At 38.4% G+C, this 21,025-nt stretch overlaps 1 protein-coding gene across 1 annotated transcript in view; it reads right to left on the reverse strand.

Moving 5' to 3' along the window:
• Fam199x (family with sequence similarity 199, X-linked) overlaps positions 1 to 20,808 on the reverse strand; it is a 46,590-nt gene extending 25,782 nt beyond the window's left edge. The window contains exons 1-2 of the mRNA XM_021627592.2: positions 20,612 to 20,808; positions 6,258 to 6,477 (exon numbers count right to left, since the gene is read on the reverse strand). Coding sequence (XP_021483267.1) covers positions 6,258 to 6,477; positions 20,612 to 20,808 — 417 coding nt within the window. The remainder of the gene's footprint in view (positions 1 to 6,257; positions 6,478 to 20,611) is intronic.
• Positions 20,809 to 21,025: the final 217 nt, after the last annotated feature.

Raw genomic sequence — 21,025 nt, forward strand, 5'->3', positions numbered from 1 at the left:
ACTACACTCAAAAGCAATTTAAAAGAACTAATTATTATGAAACACTGGGGCTTATTTCAGAAATATAAAGACAATTAAACATGAAAAGCAATCAATGCAATACTATCAATTCCATTAATAATCTTTAATCATTCTATTAATAGAACGAAGAAATCATCTAACATTTCAATAAAAAAGAAAAAAAAAACATTTGACAAAGCTAGGTTTCACTATATAACCCAAGCTGGCCTCCAACTGCCTTGGTCTCCTGAGTGATGGGAATATAGGTATGCATCATTATAACCATGCCACTTCAAAAATTGTACTCAACACTGTGTGATCTAGGTAGGGCAAACAAGCCAAAAATAAACAGACTGGAAGGAAAGAAGGAAAACTATTCACCAATAACAGGATATTAAATATGGAAAGCAGAGATGAAACCACACAGGAGGAAAAATACAAAGCACAAAATAAAAAAAAATACAAACAAACAAGTTCTGCTACAAGACACAAAATCAATATGAAAAAGACTGGATTGTATATTGCTTTATATACACAGCAGTGAGAAATCTGAAAATAAAATTAAGGAAAGGATGCCACTTCCAAACACAAAATAAGGAATTTTTAACAAATTTAACCAAAAAAGTTTAAAATCTGAATACTGAAAACTGTAAAAGATCATTGAAAGAATTAAATAAAAACAACCCCACCTTTATGAACTGTAATATTTAAATTATGGCAGTGACACTCCTCCCAGTGATCTATAGGCTCCATGCAATCTCTATTAAAATGTCGATTCCCTACTTTGTAGAAACAGAAAAACTAATTCATATGGAATTATAAGAAACTCCCAATATCCAAACAATCTTAATAAAGAGCAACAACATTGGTTGGGCATGAAGGTGCAAGTCTTAAAGTCTGGGAAGCAGAGTTAGGTGAATATAGTTTAAACCCAGCCTGATCCGTGAGTTCTTTTTTTTTTTAAAGACTTATTTATTATTTATACAACATTATGCCTGCACACCAGATCTCACTATAGATGGTTGTGAGCCACCATGTGGTTGCTTGGAATTGAACTCAGGACCTTTGGAAGAACAGCGAGTGTTCTTAACCTCTGAGCTACCTCTCCAGCCCCTGATCGGTGAGTTCTAGGCCAGCAAGGTAAACAGAGCGATCCTGTCTGAAAAATACAAAAACAAAATATAAAACAAAACTGTTGGGGGTTGGTCTGGTGCTTTGTATTCTGATACTAATTATTTACCCCCACGATCTGGTTGCTCCCCAGGCTAGCATACCTCACATACCTCAAAATGACATTTGTAACCTTGCCTAATAAATTATTCCTGATTGGCTGATAAAAAGGCCTGTACCTAGAAAGGGCAGAAAAAATAGGCATGGCTAAGATTTGAGGGCTTTGGAAATGGAAGGCTCATGGGAGAGAGAGATAGGTACTGAAAGAGAAGGGAAACAGGAAGATGGGTTAGCTGGGTGAAGAGCACATGGTTGCTTTGTGGATAGAGGAAAGCAGCCAGATGAGAGAATAAGCAAGTATTTATGGAATTAGGGATGGAAGGTAGCCCAGATAGAAATTAGAACAACTGGCCTGGGATGGGGACTGGGAAGTAATGGTAATTTAGAGGTTTAATATCTTTATTGCCCCAGGTGAAATAAGGCTATTCTAAAATCTATCAGCTGTCTATGTCTATATTGATTGTGAGAGCAGGTTAAATATACCACCATAATAATTGTAAGGTTAATAATTAACATTATTTAGCCATACTTTTAAATTAACCAAAACACTAAACAAACTAAAAAACAAACAAACTAACTAACTAAAAACAAATAACAACAACATGGAAGAACACACACTTCCCAATTTCAAAACAAGCTACACCACAATTAAAACAGTATTGTTCAAACACAAGAATACACAGACATTAAGGGACTAGAATTATGAGTCTAAAAATAAACAGTAAATAAAACTTGGCAAGAGTATGCTGAGACTATTCAATGAAAAATACAATAGATGTTTTAGCAAATGATGCTGGATTAAAAACCTGAAAATCAATATTCACAGGAATAAATTTGTATAAACTGAGAAGAGAAATTACTCTCTATCATCACACAGGGCATTTACTGAAAAACAGGACTAACATTACACTCAATGTAAAAGATTGAAAACTTTCCCCTCTGACCAAGAAAAAAGTTAGGCTTTCTCCAGTTTCACTTTTCTTTTGAGGCAGGGAGGACCATAAGCAAAAAAATAAAAGAACCAAATCTCTAAAACCCTAAGAAAGAACAGGTAAATCGTGATCTTGATCTTGAGTAAAGCAATTTTTAAAAATACAACCCAGAGAGCTACAATAGCAAGTGGTCTGGCAAGATATGCCTATGGTACAGCAGTGGCATAAATGTTATGTGGGTCACCAACTACTTTACGACTGGATTAAGGCCTTGTTAAAGTGAGCATTGGAAAAAAGGGAACTATCTGTAAAAAAAAATACAACATTATAAACACAATAAAGAAAAAAAAAACATGAATAGGATCTTATCTAAATTAAAAATCATTTGCTGAGCAGGGTGTAGTAAGACACGGCTGTAATCCAGGTACTCCCAGAGGCAGAGGCAGGGGATCTCTTTGAGCTTGAGGCCAGTCTGCTCTACAAAGCAAGTCCAGGATAGTCAAGGGTACCCAGAGAAACCATGTCTAAACCCCAGCCCCAAGTAATAATTTGCTGCACGTAGTAGAAAGACTACAACTGGATCAGGAGGGTCCTGAGTTGAAAGTCAGCCTGTTCTATGTGGAAAGATCCTGTCTAAATAAATTATTTTGTTTATCAAATATTATTATCAAATTAAAAGACTATCAAGTGAAAAGACAATGTACAAAAGGGGAAAGTTAATAATTTGTATATTTATTAAGAAAAATATAGAAAAGGGGTTTACAATTAGTCAGACGTCATCAGGAAAAATGAGAAAAGTATTTAAATAGGTGTTTCTTTAAAGTGTACGAAATGACATAATAAAAAGATGCTCAATATCAGTCTTCAGAGAAATGTAAATTAAAACCACAATACGACACCAACTCACACTAACTATGATGGCTGAAATAAAATAGATGAACATGAAGCACAGTCAAAGATGGAGAAATTGAAATCAGCCACAGAAAGTAATAAAGTACTGTTACATGGTACAATATGGATGCACCTTGCAAACAGTGCAATAGTTAAAGAAGCTAGACACAACAGCCATATTTAATTACGTAAGCCCACGTATACAAAAAGAAAGGTAAACTGAAGGTTGGCAAGATAGCTCAGAGGGTAGAAAAGCTTATAGTCAAGCCCAATAACCTAGGTTTAATCCCAGGGATCCACATAATGGAATGAGAGACAAGAACTCACTCTTAACAATTTGTCCTCTGACCTCTACATGCACACCATGGCATGCATGCATGTGCACACACACACACACACACACACACTAAATTAATAAACATTTCAGAAATAAATCTATAGAAGAGATTGCTGATAGCCAGGTGATAAAGGCAGACAGGAAGTAGAACTCTGTGCTTAACAAGTATACAGTTTCTTTTAGTGGTGGTGGTGGTGTTACAGAAATACCCTGGAATTAATGGTGATACCAACATAATACTGTAAGTATATTAATAAACGTGAAATTGTGCTACGCCCACGCCAGTGTCACCATAGTAGCATAAGCTACAGGGTGGGGGATATGATTTCCCCAGAAATACGCCCCCTGGAAGGTCCCTGGCAAACTCATCCCACTTGGAAAAGAGACGTGTTTTGAGATTTCTACGCTTCTTCAGTTGTGGCTCTGGGGCTGGAATAATGAATTCTTTGATCTTTCTCTGTGACACCTGAAACAGCACAACTAACTTTATAAAGAAATTTATTATTAGTAGATTGTTAAAGGCTTTAATAAAAATAAGTTTAAGGAAAGTAATGAATTAGATTTAGTATTAAAAGGCATTAAGAATAGTCAAATAATAATAGGCTCCTTCTTAAGAAATAATAGCATGAGAGGTGCAGCTGGCGGGAGTTTCCCCCCTCTCTTCAGTGCCTTGTTCCTAAGGAAGATCATAAATCTTGGGCAGGACATATGGGAGGAGGGTTAACAAAGGTGTAGTTAGATTTTGATATAGAGAGGGACTTTGGCAGGCATCTGACTATATTTGAGGTTTCTTTTCCTTTGTTTGCTCTGATCAAAAAGTTTTTAGGCCAAGATTATTCGTGGGTACTGCTTTATGTTTGACTGCATTTTGAGTTAAAATGTAAACTTTGTATTCTTGGTAAAAGTCTGAATGTTCTGGGAAGTATGCCAATTTTAAGGTGCCTTTTGTGAAATCATTATAAAAATACTAGCTTGATTTCAGTAAAGTTGCAGCAGAGTCAAAACCATCAAGGTGTCTCTGTCTGTCAATTCTTCGCCGAAACCGTGTCTTCCTGTCTAAAGCCTTGTTTTCCCGTGGATGACGGGAGCCCGACTGGGCCGGTCCGTGGCAAAATTGTATGTTTTTAAATTATTTAAATGAAAAAATCTATCATTTTTAAAGTTAAAAACTTATGCAAAGCATATCTATAATCTATATGGAGCACAGAAGCTGAAATAACACAAAAATAAAAATGGGTATAGTGAATTCTTTTTTTCCTCTCTAATACCTCTTAATTTGGTGTAGCAATCTTTATTGCACATATGTACACAAAACTGAAGCCAACTTAAAAATGTTATGGATGCAGCACTGGAAAAGAATGAGATATTCCATTATCTGAAAAAAATCATACAAATATTGACTATATGATCCTATTTGTATATGAACATATATCTGTAACTGTAGAAATGCTTCATAGCAGTAATCAGAGTAGGATTGAGACTTCTAATTTATAACACCCTCTGTCAAGCTCTAATCAAATAAATAATATCTGAGCCCTTTTTAAAAATACAAGTTCACATATTTTGATGACTCCCAAAATAACAGGGATTCAAGTTTATCTGTTTAATAAAACATATGGTCTAAGCAATGGAAACTTCTTTTAATGTTATTTTCATAAAATAGATGCTACAATAAAGAAACATGCATTTTCTGACATATCGTACTCATTACAATGCAGCTTTTTCAATTTTCAATTTCCCACAAAGACATTTTACATATTACGTATACCACAAGAAGAGAAAAATTATTGTGGGGAGAAAAACAACTGCATACAAAAACAATATAAAATGACAAACTACCATATATTTCTAAGAGAACCAAAAATTATATGCCTACGGTAGAAATGGTTTTTCATATTGATATGTAACATAATCCTAGTATGTGTCTTCTAAGCATATAAATGCTATTAGGGAGAAAAAAATTTGCACAGAAAAGTACTTATTACACAATACATAAAAGATACAATAGGATAACTGTAGCACCAGAAGCTTAAAAGGCATAGTAGCGAAAATGTGGAAAGCATATTCCATCTATTTATTTCCTAACTGAACAACATGCTTTCAAAAACTACAAATAGAAAACTTTACTTCACCAGGACTCCAAGATGGCATCAGTCATACCACCGAAAGAGAAAAAGGCCATGGATGTTAAACTGGGAGGGCTGCCATACTGGATACTGATGTGGGATTTCATCACAGCTGACACACCTCAGACTGATTATGCGCAGTATTACAGAAAGAATGTCAACACAAGCAAAGGGAGCATCGCTAGGGTCAGCACGGTGCTAATAGTTACATACGTTTCAGCTACTTAGAGCTAACAACTTCTGTTTCTTAAAAGGAACTCAAATGAGTGTTGGCACAAGTACCACTAAAAAGGAGCAAGAATAAAAGGCACTTTGCTCTCCTTAATATAATTTCCTGCCTAGCTCCCAGCCATGAATGATAAAAATTCAGACCAATTCTTTTCACATCCTAACTGAAGAAGCAATGACACTGAAAGGTATGTGGTACATATAAAAAATATAATTAAAATTCCAGTGCTCAGGGTGGTAGAGGCAGGTGGATCTCTGGGGGTTAGAGGCAAGCCTGGTTTCCAAAGTGAGTCCAGGACAGCCAAATCTACATAGAGAAACCCTGTCTTGAAAAACCAAAAAGAAAGAAAGAAAAGAAAAGAAGAGGGAAGGAAGGAAGGAAGGAAGGAAGGAAGGAAGGAAGGAAGGAAGGAATTAAGTAAATAAATATTTGGAGGCAGAAATGAAAATTTTAAAAGAATTTACACCTTTACTTACCTAATAATGATGTTAACAAGGGGAGGAGAACCTTACCTGCCACTCAAATTCACTATCTGACCAATCCCAGTACGTGCTGATAGAAGAGGAGACATCACTGCAGACACTTCCCTCGGGGAATAAGTCAAAAGAAGTGAAGTCTTGATCATCTAACAGGGAATAGCAATCATCTTGATCTCCGACAGAAACTGATGAGAACAGCTCCTCGCTACATTCTGAGCTGGCAACACTTGTACCACAAGAAGTGAGGTTCCACCTTCAAAACCACAAGAGAAATCACCTCAGGACGCAAAGAACACACACAATTTGAAGACATTAATAAAACCCAATTAAGATATTTGAGACAAACATCTTTTGTGGTATAAGGGTAGCATAGTTACTTTTTAAAGCCTTTACCTTTAAAAGATATAATAAGGGCTGGAGAGATGGCACAGTTATTGTGAGGGTTACATGACAACCCATATGGAAAACTCAACACACACACACTCAACACAATGCACAGCAGTTATTACTGTTACTAAAGAATGAGGCAAGCCACTTCAGGACAGATAAAAGGAATACGAAATGGACAGAAGTTCAAGTGACTCTTAATTCATTTATTAACTTTTCATCCTAACTGCAAATGCAGTTTCCCCTCTCTCTTCTCCTTCCAGTCCTCCCTGCCCTCCATTTCTCTTTAGAAAAGGGGAAAGTGCCTCTTAGCTTAAATAATTCTTTATTCTTTTTTTTTCTGTCTGTGTGCACGAACTCAAGTATGTCTTGTATATGCAGGTGCCCAAGGGGGCAGAAGAGGGCATCAGACACCTGGAGTTAGAATAAACCTAGAGCCACTTGAGCTAACTGGGTGCTGGGAACTGATCTCAGGTTCTCTGGAAGAGCAGCAAGTTCTCTGGACCACTGAGCCACTTTTCTGACCCTTTAAATATTTTTTATAAATGTTAAATAGGCTCACTATAAAAAATGCTGGGATAAAAAAGAGTGCTTTTTCCCATGTGTGCGAATATTTTAGTATCCTGCTTACACTTAGTGCACACTATATACTCAACATTTTAAGTAAAAGATAAATACATCTTACCTTAGATGTTTGGGACTGGATGTGTTTTAACATTACAAATGTTTTTTAATTTCAAGAATATATGTATATACATATATTAAGGGATGTTGAAGATGAGACCCACGTCTAAATATAAAACCAATTTATGTGGGACTGCTCTTCCAGAAGACCAGCTTCAACTGCCAATACTCACATGGCAGTTCATAATTATCTGTAATTCCTTCCAGAGAGTCCAGCATGTTCTTTTGGCTTTTGCAGGCATCAGGAACAACCACGGTATAGGAACATACAGGAATGCAAGACACCCACATACATAAAAATAAATAAGCTAATTTATTTTTAACATTCACCCGATACACGTAACTTGAAAGTAATCCTATACACTATATATTTATTATGATGTGTGTGTGTGTCTAAGTCATAGGATAACTTGCAGGAGTTGGTCATCAGACTTGGCTGGTGGTAAGTGCCTCTACCTGTGGAGAAATGTATAGTATTTTTTGGTCTTTTTAAGACAAGATTTCTCTGTGCAGCCCTGGCTGTCCTAGAACTCACTTTGTAACACCAGCTGTCTTAGAACTCAGTCTGCCTCTGCCTGTCAAGTGCTGGGATTAAAGGTACATACCACCACCACCCAGTGGAATATAAAGTATTTTTAATGCACTAGTATTTTGACTGCACCCTATCATATGAAGCAAGAATGGAATTTTCCACATGAGGGGTAATGGTGGTATTCAAAAGTTTGAGGTTTGGGATTTTTCCATAAATTATGTTCAACCTATTTATTGTATGAAAGCATTTCAATATCATGTAGTAGTCAATTGACTGAATACATCATGATTCACTTACCATATTATCTCAATAATAGATATATAGGCTGCTTCTAGTGTTTTTATAATACTGAGATGAGCTGTGTGTTTGTGTGCGTGCGTGTGCACATATGTTTGGCAGTACCACAAGCAAGTGAACATAGAGAATCACAGGACAGAAAATCATTCTTCATCACTTAGTTAGATTCAACATTCTAACATCACTTAGTTAGATTCCTGGCTGTCGTTTTACATTTTTAAGGATGGATTTCACTAAGTGGCACAGACTGGACTAGAACTTGCTCTCTAGGCCATGAAGTCTTAAGCTTGCAATCTCTCTGCCTCAGGTTTGCTACTAGCTGGGATTAGTCCTGTGCTTTTGGTCTAGCTGAAATTAGCACTCTTGTTTATTATTTAGCCAAAGATAAGGTCTCCTAAGATAGGCTGCTTGAAAGGTAACTACTGAATCAAAAATACATCCAATTCTAAGGTTCATTGTACATTTAGTCAAATTGATTTCTGGGATGGGTAGGAGGGTTCAGAGGCTAAAGCAAGCCTGGTGACCCGAGTGCCATCCCTGGAACACATATAAAGACAGAAGAAGAGACTAAGTCTACAAAAGAGTCCTGTTAGCACCATTGCCTCCCCCCCCCAAACAAATACACACAAATGCACACACACAGAGGGAGAGAGAGAGAGAATGAACATACATATAGTAATAGTAACACACACAATAGTAATGAATAAGCTTTAAAAATAAATAGAATAGCTTCTGTTTGATTTGTTTAAAGACATGTATGTGGCCAGGTATGGTAGTGCATGCCTGCAAAATGCCAGCACTCAGGAGGCAGATGCAGGCAGATGTTGGTGGTTTCAAGCCTAGCCTGGTCTACAAAGTGATTCCAGGCCACCCAGGACTACATATTGAAAGTCTGTTTCAGAACAACAACAACAAAAAATATGTATCAGCTATTTTTTATTATCTGTGCTAATGTTTTATTACTGCTTTGTGAGTGTTTCAGACATTCAAGGATATATAACATTTTGTCACTAGTGTATGTTACAGGGAGTATCTTGCAATATAGCAAATATAACAATCTTTTTCCACTAGTTTTATATCATTCATCATTAAGATCAAACATAAACTCAAGTTGCCTTGACAGTAGCATAGGAAATTAATCCTCAAGCTAATTAGTATTTACAACACTAGTAAGCTCCTGGAATAATGATTTCCTGAGGAAAAGTCTATTATTAGGTTGTTCCGCATCCTTCATTAAATCTAGCTTTTCTTGAATTACATAATCTTGAAAAATTCCTCATCTGTTTTGTATGGCTAACCTTAAGTAGCACAGTTCATGACTTACAAAATGTAGGCAATAAATAAAAAATGCAGGGTGTACTTTCCTTTGAGCTGAAGGTGAATATTTTAACACACTGAAACTCAAATACTAAACTACTTTATTTCAATCTGTAAAAGAGCAGCTATCAATAAACTTTCGTAAAGAGAAAAATCGTGTAAGAATTCTAGAAAGAACACTTTCATTTCTGTTGTTTTGTGTGGATATGTGTGTTTAGGAGAAGAGATTCATGCATGTGCAGATTATGTGTTTACACCTGAAGGCAACCTTGAATGATTTCTCAGGTGCTGTCCACTTTCATTTGGAGATAGGTCACCAGCTGGAACTCAGCAAGTAGGCTAGGCTGATCGGCCAGTGAGTCCTAGGGATCTGTCTGTGCCCTTCTTCTCAGCTGTGGGATTACAAGTGCATGCGGCTTCACCACTTTCGGAGTTCCAAGGATTGAACTCAGCCAGTACCTTACAGACGAAGCTATTTCCCCAGACCCTAGAACATTTCCTAATATTTTAGATTTAACATATAATTACTAGGTGGATAATATCCTCATTAAAAAAATAATGGGGCTGGGAAAACAGCTCTGTTGGTAAGGTTCCTGGGGTGTCAATGTGAGGACCTGAGGTTTAGCCCTAGCAACCATGTAAGGAAGACTGGTATAGTAATGAAAGCATAGAATTTCAGTGATAGGAAGGTGGAGACAGGAGGATCCAGTCTTGCTGGCCAGCTGGTATGGCCAAATCTGTGAGCTCTAGGTTCAATGAGAGATCCTGTCTCATAATAATAATAATAATAATAATAATAATAATTATTATTATTATTATTTAGGGGCTGGAGAGCTAGCTCTGTGTTTGTTTTTACAAAAGACCAGGGTTCAGTTCCCAGTAACTACATGATGGCTCACAAACATCTGTAACTCCAGTTCCAGGGGTTCTGACTCTCTTCGGATACCACAAGCACTACATGTATGCAGTGCACAGATATGCATGTAGGCCTAACACTCATACACATTAAATAAATAAACAAATATTTTAAAATAATTTAAAAAATAAGGTGGGGACTGACTGAGAAAGACACTTGACAACAATCCTTGTGTACACATGAACACGTATACACATACATGAACAAGTACACACACACACACAAACACACACACACACACAAAGTACTAATAAACAATCCAGCAGAATTAACCAAATTACCAGGTCATGTAATAAAAGCTCTAAATAGCAATCAGAAAATCTATCCTACATGCTGCAATAGATTAAGTAAGCTATTTTTTCTTGTCTTCAAATTCCATGTGACTCCCTACCTTTGCTCATTACCCCATTCGACAATATTGTTAGTCAGTAACATCCAGGTGCCAAATACTATCTTCAGTGCTGGGGAAAGCTGTGATTAATTGTTTTTGTTTTTTGTTTTTCATTAGAATGGCCTTTTAGCTTGAAAAAGTCCTACAGAAACACGTTTCCCTCTCTGAGCAATAATGACATTCTTCACAAAAAGCCTGTCACACTTAACAATCTAACTAGTCAATCACTGACAAGAGCCAGGTATTTGCTTGGTTTTGTACTCTTACCATATTACTCAGGTTTTCAGATCAGTGTGTGTATATAGCAAGGCTGAGATACACTCCAAATGGCTGCTTTTTATCAGCAGGAAGTGAACAGGATTCACAGTTAAAACAAATAATTGGTAAAACAACAACAACAACAACAAAATAGTCCCTTTTCCTGTCAAAAACTTTTAAATTCTATATATGTAGAGCTAGTCTAATTTACAAACACAATTCTTATTATCTTTAAGCAATGCAGATAAAACAAAGTAAGTATGCTGGACAGTGGTGGCGCACACCTTTAATCCTGGCGTTCAGGAGGCAGAGGCAGGAGGATCGCTGTGAGCCTGAGGTCAGCCTGATCTACAGAGCAAGTTCCAGGACAGCCAAGGCTACACAGACACCCCTGTCATGGAAAACCAAAACCAAAACAAATAAAAAACAAAACAAAACAAAAGGTAAGTAATAGTTTTATCCATTTCTGGCAGTCGGTACTGTGTGAACAGCAAGAGGTTTATAAAGTTCATCCTTTGGACTCAGTAATTCCTCTTCTAGGGATCTACTCCAATCCCCAAACAGAAATTCGGAAAATGAAAAATATATTACAAAACAAACAAATAGCATTATTTTTAAACAATAAAAGTAAATGCCCCAAAGCATGAAGAATAATCAATGTATCTCAATAACGATACCTATCAAAACCACTTATCAAAAAAGAAAGTGCTGGGCTGGGGAGATGGCTTAATGGTTAAAGCATTTGCAACACAAGTCCAAAGACCAGAATTCAAATCCCACAATCCATAAAACTATGCATGTAATTCCAATATTCTAAAAGCTGAGACAGGGGAACCTCAAGACAAGCTGGTTACCAAATTAGCTGAATGGACAAACTCTGGCTTTACTTGAGACATCCTGTCTGAATGAACAAGGTGGAGGGCAGACAAAAACAACTGTCAACATTACTTGGGCCTACACAAACAGGTACTCCCATACTTGAACACACATATACTTGCACACGGACATAAGAAAAAAGAACAGGAAACATAGAACATAATTACAATAAATGGTTCACTATATATATATATATATAACTGATCCTGTTTTATTGTATAGGTTGGTCATCTCTAATCTAAAAACCCAGAGTTCACAGTGTCCCCAAATCCAAAACTTTTTGTAGTCAAGCTTTATAGAATGAATGGAAAATTCTACCCTAACATCACATGATGGAATACAGGCAAATATAGGGGTACTAAAAATATTACATAAAATTTATTTCAAGCTATGTCTGTGATATACACATGAAACATAAATTTAAGATATACCTTTGTTCACATCTCTTAGCATATCTCGTGTGTAATACAACAACCAAAAGTATATAAAATTTGAATCACATCTGATTCCAAGTATTTCAGATAAGCAATCCTGAACCTGTATTTCTACATAGAAAGAAAAACATGAAAAGAAACAAAGTGCTGACTGTGTTCTCTCTGAGAAAAGAGATGAGTGGTCTTTGCGGCTAAAAAGAAAAAAAAAAAGAAATGAAAGAAGCTACCATGCAATTCTCTGTAGAGGAATATCAAATGGCAGAGAAACAATTAAAGAAATGCTCAACCTCATTAGCCATTAGGGAAATGTAAATCAAAACGACCCTGAGATTTCACCTTACACCCATCAGAATGGCCAAGATCAAAAACTCAAGAGAACACATGCTGGAGAGGTTGGGGAGAAAGGGGAACCCTCCTCCATTGCTGGAGGGAATGTAAACTTGTACAACCACTCTAGAAATCAATCTGGCGCTTTCTCAGACAACTAGGAATAGCGTTTCCTCAAGATCCAGCCATATCACTCCTAGGCATATATCCAAAAGAGGCTCAAGTACACAATAAGGACATTTGCGCAACCATGTTTGTAGCAGCTTTATTTGTAATAGCCAGAAGCTGGAAACAGCCCAGATGCCCCTCAACTGAAGAATGGATGCAGGAATTATAGTACATCTACACAATGGAGTATTACTCTGCAATGAAAAATGAGGAAATCATGAAATTTGCAGTTAAATGGTGGGACCTGGAAAGGATCATCCTGAGTGAACTGTCCCAGAAGCAGAAAGACACACGGTATATACTCACTCATATAGATATATAACATAGGATAAAACTACTAAAATCTGTACATCTAAAGAAACTAATCAAGAGAGAGGACCCTGACTAAAATGCTCAATCCCCATCCCGAAAGTCAAAGAGGCTGGACATCAGAAGAAGAAGAAAACAGGAAACAACCTAGGAACCTGCCCCAGAGGGCTTCTGAAAGCCTCTGACCTGCAGACTATCAAAGCAGACACTGAGACGTATGGCCAACTGTTGGGCAGAGTGTATGGAATCTTATGTAAGAAGTGGGAAATAGTAAGATCTGGGGAGGACAGGAACCCCACAAGGAGAGCAACAGAACCAGAAAATCTGAACACAGGGGTCTTCCCAAAGACCCATACGCCAACCAAGTACCAGGCATGGAGATATCCTAGAACCCTTGCACAGATATAGTCCATGGCAGTTTAGTGTCCAAGTGGGTTCCATAGTAATGGGAAGAGGGCCTGCCTCTGACATGAACTGATTGGCCTGCTCTTTGATCATCTCCCTCTGTGGGGAGAACAGCCTCACTAGGCCACAGAAGATGACAACGCAGCCACTCCTGATGAGATCTGATAGACTAAGATCAGAAGGAAGGAGAGGAGGACCTCCCCTATCAGTGGACTTGGGGAGGGGCATGTGTGAAGAGACTGGGAGGGGAGGAGGGAGGGGCTTATGGGGGGATACAAAGTGAATAAAGTGTAATTAATAAAAAAAGTTCAACCCCCCAAAAAAATAAAGGAACACGGGTTTTCCCTGAATCAAAGAAAATAGAAGCTCTTATTTAGTATTAAATAGAAGAAAACTCAAAAAAAAAAAAAAAAAAAAAAGGAGCCTTCAGGGCTGGAGAGATAGGTCAGAGGTTAAGAGCACTGGCTGTTCTTCCAAAGGTCCTGAGTTCAATTCCCAGCAAACACAGTGGCTTATAATGATCAATAATGAGATCTGGTGGCCTTTTCTGGAATGCAGGCATACATGCAGTACAGAATACTGTATAAATAATAAGTAAATAAATAAATCTTCTAAAATAAATAAAGAGCCTTCAATTTTGTTTTGTTTTGAGATAGGGTTTCTCTGTGTAGCTTGGCTGCCCTGGCCTCTCTTTATAGACTAGGCTGGCCTCAAACTCAGAGATCTTCCTGCCTCTGTCTCTCCGAGTACTGGGATTACAGGCATGTGCCACTACACCTGGCTCAGTCTTCAATTTTCTATAATGAGCATTTGCAATAAAAGCAAAGTAAGATTTCTTTATACTGTTCTGATGGTTTTGAACTCTTTGTGTACGTTCGGTTTGTGTTCAGCACTGAATTGTTCAAATTTACAAGCCTTTACACTTTCAACTTATTTATTTATTTATTTTTATGTGTATGGTGTTTTCCTGGCATGTGTGTCTAGACAACACATGCATGCCTGCTACCCACAGAAGCCAGCAGAGGGCATTGGATCCTTGAGAAATGAAGTTACAGCTGGGTGGGAAAGGGACTCCTAGTCTTCTGGAAGAGCAGTCAGTGCTCCTAACTGCAGAGTCATCTCTCGGGCCTGAGCCCTTACATTTTATGCTGAGGCTGCTAAACATCAAAATTCTAACTATGGCCATATATCTCAAAGGAGACTCTCTACAAAACTTTAAGAGAAAACTGTTGACAAAAGTCCCGATATTTATGGTATTTGACTTTAACAATTAAGCTTGCTGTTCAAATTTTACTTTTTATTAAACACTCAACCTTGCTGTTCACATTTTAAATTTTTTTAAACAGTAAAGCCAATAGCATTTCTTCCCAAGGCTGTTCCAGAGTATATAAGCACTACGGAGTTGGTGATTTTCATATGTGGTTGTTTAAATATTAAAATTAAACTAGGTGCTTTTGCTCATTCCAGTGATTCCAGTATTTCAGCAAGCTACAGAAAGAAAGAGCATTGTATGAGTTTGAGCTCAGCTTGGGCTACAAAGCAAATTCAAGAGGAGCTTAAGCTACAGATTAGGTTCCAGGCCAGCTTGGGCTACAGTACAAAGCACTATGTAAAAAATAAAATTAGAAAAAAATGTTAAAATTAACAAAAGAGCTAGCAACCAGGCAGTGGTGGCATACACCTGTAATCCCAGCACTAGAAAGGCAGAGGCAGGAAGATCTCTGTGAGTTTGAGGCCACCCTGGACTACAGGCAGAGTTCCAGGACAGCCAGGGATGCACAGAGAAACTTTGTCTTGAAAAACCAAAACATAAAAATAAAAAATAGCCAAGTATGGTAATGCAGGCCTATAATCCCAGCATTCAGGAAGTAGAGATAGAAGGATCAATAGAAGTCCCAGGCCAGCTTGGTCTTTATAGTGAGTTCCAGGCCAGGTAGAATTATATAACGAGACTTTATATTTAAAAAACAAAAATCATGAAGCTATTGAGGTGGTCCAAAGGTTAAAGTACTTGATGCACAAACCTGAAGAACCTCCAGATCCATGCTTACATAGGAAAACTGTAAGTGGTACAAAACACCCAGAACTAGAGTTAAGAATGTAACTCAGTGAAACTAGAAAAAGAAGATACAAAATAGATACTGAAATTTTTGTGGTAGGTGGTGACTGAGTATGTGGTTATAAAATCTCACAACTGATCAGGGCCTGGGCTCGGTGGTACACATTTGTAATCCCAACTGCTCAGGAGGTGTAGGAAAGAGTACAACTTCATGGGTAGCCTAGGTTAATTCAACAAGATCCTGTAAGATCAAAATAAAAATACGATAAGGGATATACAATAGTAGTAGAGTGCTTGCTTGGAATTCAGGAGGCTCTAGAACACTCTCTAGTTCTACAAAAACAGATGACCCAACTGAGTAATTGATATATTCAATAGCTCATTTTACATCATGCCAGGAAGGTATGAAAAAGTAAGGTAATGTCCTCATCCATATACTTCTTACAATGTTCAGGTTGATATATATTCTCCTGAAAGATGAAGGGGACAACTTATCTGGTAGTCTGTATTATACCTTTTCATCTCGTATTTTAGTTATAAGACTTACCAATATTCTCAGGAAGGCAACAAGAGATAGATATATAGGTTAAAAAAAAAAACTCTATTTACAGAAGAAAACCTCACGAAAGTCTTCCACATGCATATATATTTAACACTGACATTTTGTTTATAAGTCTACTCATTTTTGACTTAATAAAATGTATTCTACACTCAGGTAAGCAGAGGCAGGCGGATTCCTGTGAGTTCAAAGTCAGCCTGGTCTACAAAGGGAGTCTAATGGCAGTCAAGGCTACACAGAGAAACCCTGTCTTGAAAAACAAATAAAAAAGTATTCTATTTCTCCAGAATTCTAGACAAACCCAATTATGTTATAACATATACTCACAAGAAAAGATAAATGTTTCTGAGACAGAGTCTAGAAACTTAACTTACAACATTCTCAAACTCCTGGGCTCATGTGATCCTCCTGCTTTGGCACCCCAAGAAATAGAGACCATATGTGTATGCCACTGAGTTCCTTAACAACAGCATTTACCTGTGGTGGAATATATTTCTCCCAAAATCTAGACAAAATCTATGTCACAGGTGAGATGCAACTTCAGAGGCTAGTGCTGTGACTCCATGGATTAATAAGATTGTAGATACAGCCTGGTATCTGATAAATGAGGAGTCATCATCATCACTAGGCTCTTATCAAGGGTATTATTTAAACAGCCTGGCCATTTTCTTATCTGGTAACAAACAGGAAGCAAAACAAAGATAAACCAAATATCTAACCACTGACAAACTTTCTAGATGCAGTAAAGTTTGTTTTACAATGACAGAATCTCAAGCAGAAGTTTCATGTTCAACTATTTATATGTGGTTTATGGACTGTTGCATGACTTGGCAAATGATGTGAAGAAAACAAGAGATGCATACAACTCCAAAATAAAGCAAGTACCCAAATTAAATTGTGCCTGCATGTATGACTTCGCTGTCTGCTTCTCCCTTTTAAGAATGGGCTGGGCTGCAAGGACATGATCTCTCCAAGATGGTATTCTTACAGAAGGGCAAAAAGGGAGAACACTGCAGAAAGTGAAAAGATTTAAAAAGAAAGGCATGCCAGGTATGACAGCTCACACTGCAGAGGTAGGATCTCCATTTAGAGATTCAGCCTAGGTTGTATAGTAAAGTCCAGGCCAGCCTGGGCTACAGAAAGATAAACTTCACTAAAATAAATAAACAAATAAATAAATAAATAAATAAAACCAAGTTAGTATACCAATTCACTCAAAAGAACCTGAGCCAGGCCATGGTGGTGAATGTCTTTAATCCCAGCACTCTGGAGGCAGAGGCAGGTGGATAGCCTGGTCTACAAAGCGAGTTCCAGGACAGCAAAGGCTATACAGAGAAACCCTGTCTTGAAAACAAACAAACAAAAAGAAAGATGTTTAGTGATACTTGCCTGTAAACTCAACACTTGAAAGACTGGAAGATCACAAAGTAAAGGCCATATTTGGCTAAATGAGATGATATCTCAAACCTCTAGCCAAACAAACATGCATTAAAAAAAAAATAAAAACAGTCTAGGTCAAAAATAGCATCCATTGTACATATATTACCAACTCGTTTTCTCGTACTTTCTGATGAAAACTATACACAGTTGGGACTCCTGCTTACTGTTCCAAGCCTTGTGAAAAGCTGGAACCTCCTTGGAGAGGGAAGTTGGAAGCAAAACAGTCAATCCAGGTTTGGTTTTTCTTGCTGCAGTGCTATAGCACTCAAGAGACCAGGCCAGAACTGTCTTAATTTACAGCATAGCCTGGGCTACATAGTGATTTCCAGACCAGGCCAGGCTACAGAATGATACCCTATCTGAAATAAACAAAAAATAACTAAACAAACAGTAGCTAGGAGAAATAATGTGACTTCAGAAAACTCAAAAAAAAAAAAAACCAAAAAAGCAAAACCAAAAACAAAACAATAGCTTAGATCTTAAAAGAGTTGTTAGGGGTGATAACAGAGGAGAACAAGCTGTACAATAATGAAAGCCTTGGATGCTGAGAACAAATATGGGGTCCTCTGTGAGAACAGTATATGCTCTTAACCACAGAGCCATCTCTCCAGCCCCTCAACCTCTCACCCAAACCAGACTGTGGCAATGTTCAACCTCTCACTAGCTGATTACCCTCAACCAATCAGTATTGATGGCAAATAGTGAAATTACTGAAATATTACTAGGTATATAACTTTGTCTACTGCTACAAAAGTCAAATACCTTAAGCCTACTTTAATTTTTTTTGTCAATTTTACATGCATGTTCATTACATCACAGGCTAACTATGATTCTCTTATTTTAATAAGTTTAATAACTGACCATTGAGAACATTAGATCCTTTGGTTCTAATCACTGCCTCCAAAAGGAGTAGGCTAAGTCTGCAAGGCCTTTACCTGAAATAGGGATTATGACCTTCACATATGATCTTTCTCTCTGGGCCTTAGTTTCTTCAGTTTGCCATGAATATTGAGAATTTTTCTAAGAAACATACTGTCACCTCATTTTAAAATGTGTTGTGATGATATTCTGAAAGATTATTCAGCTATAACATTTTGTTTCAAAAACGATAAATTTACCTTTTAAAATTACATTATCTATGTAAACACAAGGGTTACACAGATTGATTTAAGGATAAGAGGGGAATTATGTGCAGAATATGGAACCATATGAACAAACTCACAGAGCAAACCTGAATCAGAAACCGCAACTGGATTCTTTATTTCTATTGTTCATAGACGGATATCTCTTATCCATACTCTACAAGCCCTTTTGTGTGTGTGTGTGTGTGTGTGTGTGTGTGTGTGTGTGTGTGTAAATATGGCTCTGATGGATCCTTTTCCTCATCTCTTATCCATACTCTACAAGCCCTGGTGATTGGTGTGTGTAAATATGGGTCTGTGGTTAAGATCACATACTGCTTTTGTAGCAGATACAAATTCTGTTCCCAACATCTAGATAAAGGCTGTTCACAACCACCTGTTAACCCCAGTTCCAGGGAGTCTAATGTCTCTGGCTGCCACAGACACCTGTGCGTACACCAACGAAATACACACAATTTAAAATAAAATAAATCATTTTTAAAAGTTGAGGCTACATGGACTAGACCTAGGTCCCCTACACACATGTAGCTGATGAGGAGCCTGTTCTTCCTGTGGATTCCCTAGCAAGTGGAGTTGGGCTGTCTCTGACATGGACTCTGTTGCCTGCTTTTGGATCATTTTCCCCTAGCTGGGCTGCCTTGTCTGGCCTCAGTGGAAGAGGATGTACTTAACCCTGATGCAACTTGATGTGTGGTGGGTTGGTTAGTGGGGAGGGGGCTGTCCCCTTTTCTGAGAAAAGAAAGAGGGTAGGAGAGTGGGACTGGGAGAAAAGGAAGGGAGGGGCTTCGAGAGGGGTGTTAAGTGAATGAACACATTTTTAAAAAGTTGAGGCTATACTGAAAACCCCTTTCAAACAACCCACATTATGTATAACACTTAAATGCTTGCATGAGAGAATTCTCCAGAACACTGCCTCCCAGTAAAAAAAAAAAAATCTATAGATGATCCTTTTAAAGAAATTTATATAAATCTGCCCACCCTAAACTTGCTCTACTTCTGTCCATGATGAAAACCAAGTGGTATGTTATAGGAAGGAATCTTTCAGACTTTACATTTTGGGATAGCCTACAGAATTAAGTCAAGGTGTTCATAAAGAAGAGAGAAAAAAATGACTAGGTTCTGAGGTAAGGGTATAGCTCAGTTGGTAGAATGTCTAGCATGCACGAGGCTCTGGTTTCAAGCTACAGTAATGTGAAAACAAATTATAAATGTGAAGTTATTAAAATTAGTTGGGACATCACAAACGTCTGTAATCCCAGCACCTGGGAGGCAGAAACTGGATCAGGAATTCATGACTATCTTCACTGCGTAACCAGTTTTGATGATAAACTAAGCTATGGCAAATCCCTGTCTCAAAGCAACAGGGGCGAAAAAGACTAATTTTCTAATGCTTCCGTATAATTTGGTTTAGGGCAAAGCTAAAAATTGAGAAAGAGGAGGTTCTAACCTTAAAAGTGCTTTCATAAGATCCACAGATCGATTCTGAGCGCCCTCAAATCAACTCAATAGTAGACAGGAAATGAAAGGGGTTAAAGTTTTACAGATGAATCTAAAAACAAGAGTTGGGGTTTAGGATTCTTGGCGCGCCGGTGGGGGTGGGCGTCACGGAGAGGTAAAGAAGATCTGGGAAGGGTGGAATTACTAGAGTCCAAAGAGGGGGAGGGGAAGAAAGAAGGCGCTGGAAAACAGGTCTTAAGAAAAATCAGAGGGCAGGGGGTGAAAACAGGGAGGAGCTGGGAAGCGTGTTGGTCAAAGGAAGATGGGGGAGGGGGCAAGCCTGCAGTTCAGCCCAGCACGAGAGACCAGGGGGAGACCCACTGAAGAGCGACCTTGCGTCCTCCAGGGGCTACTGGAAGTCCGCCCCTGCTCTGGGAAGAGACCCTTACCTGTTGGTGTGAAACCGGTGGAGCGGATCCGTGCGATGGCAGGAGGAGAGCTGGCAGCCGAAGTCGCTGATGTCCAGGCAGCCGGATTCCTCGCTGGAGCAGGTGCCCACCCCGCGAGGGGCTCCTAGGAGCGGGAAGGGTTCCTCTGGGGTTAGAAACTTCTCATAGGAAGTGGTGGCCGACGTCTCGTCGGACATGGTGGGAGATGGGCCGGCTCGGACTCACCGGCTGGAGATGGGCTACTCTGGTGCTCGTCCCTTCCCCCACGCTAACCTGTCCGAGGTGGCCTCCGTCCCCGGGTGTGCCCACCAAAGCTGCCCGAGGAGTCAAGGGCTCTGCACAAAGGTCGTTAGGAGGCCGCAGCGACCCACCAGCCACCCACTCCGCTTCTCTGAAACCTCGAAGCCGCCGCCG

Source organism: Meriones unguiculatus, chromosome X, assembly GCF_030254825.1.
Source record: "Meriones unguiculatus strain TT.TT164.6M chromosome X, Bangor_MerUng_6.1, whole genome shotgun sequence".
NCBI classification, from domain to species: domain Eukaryota; kingdom Metazoa; phylum Chordata; class Mammalia; order Rodentia; family Muridae; genus Meriones; species Meriones unguiculatus.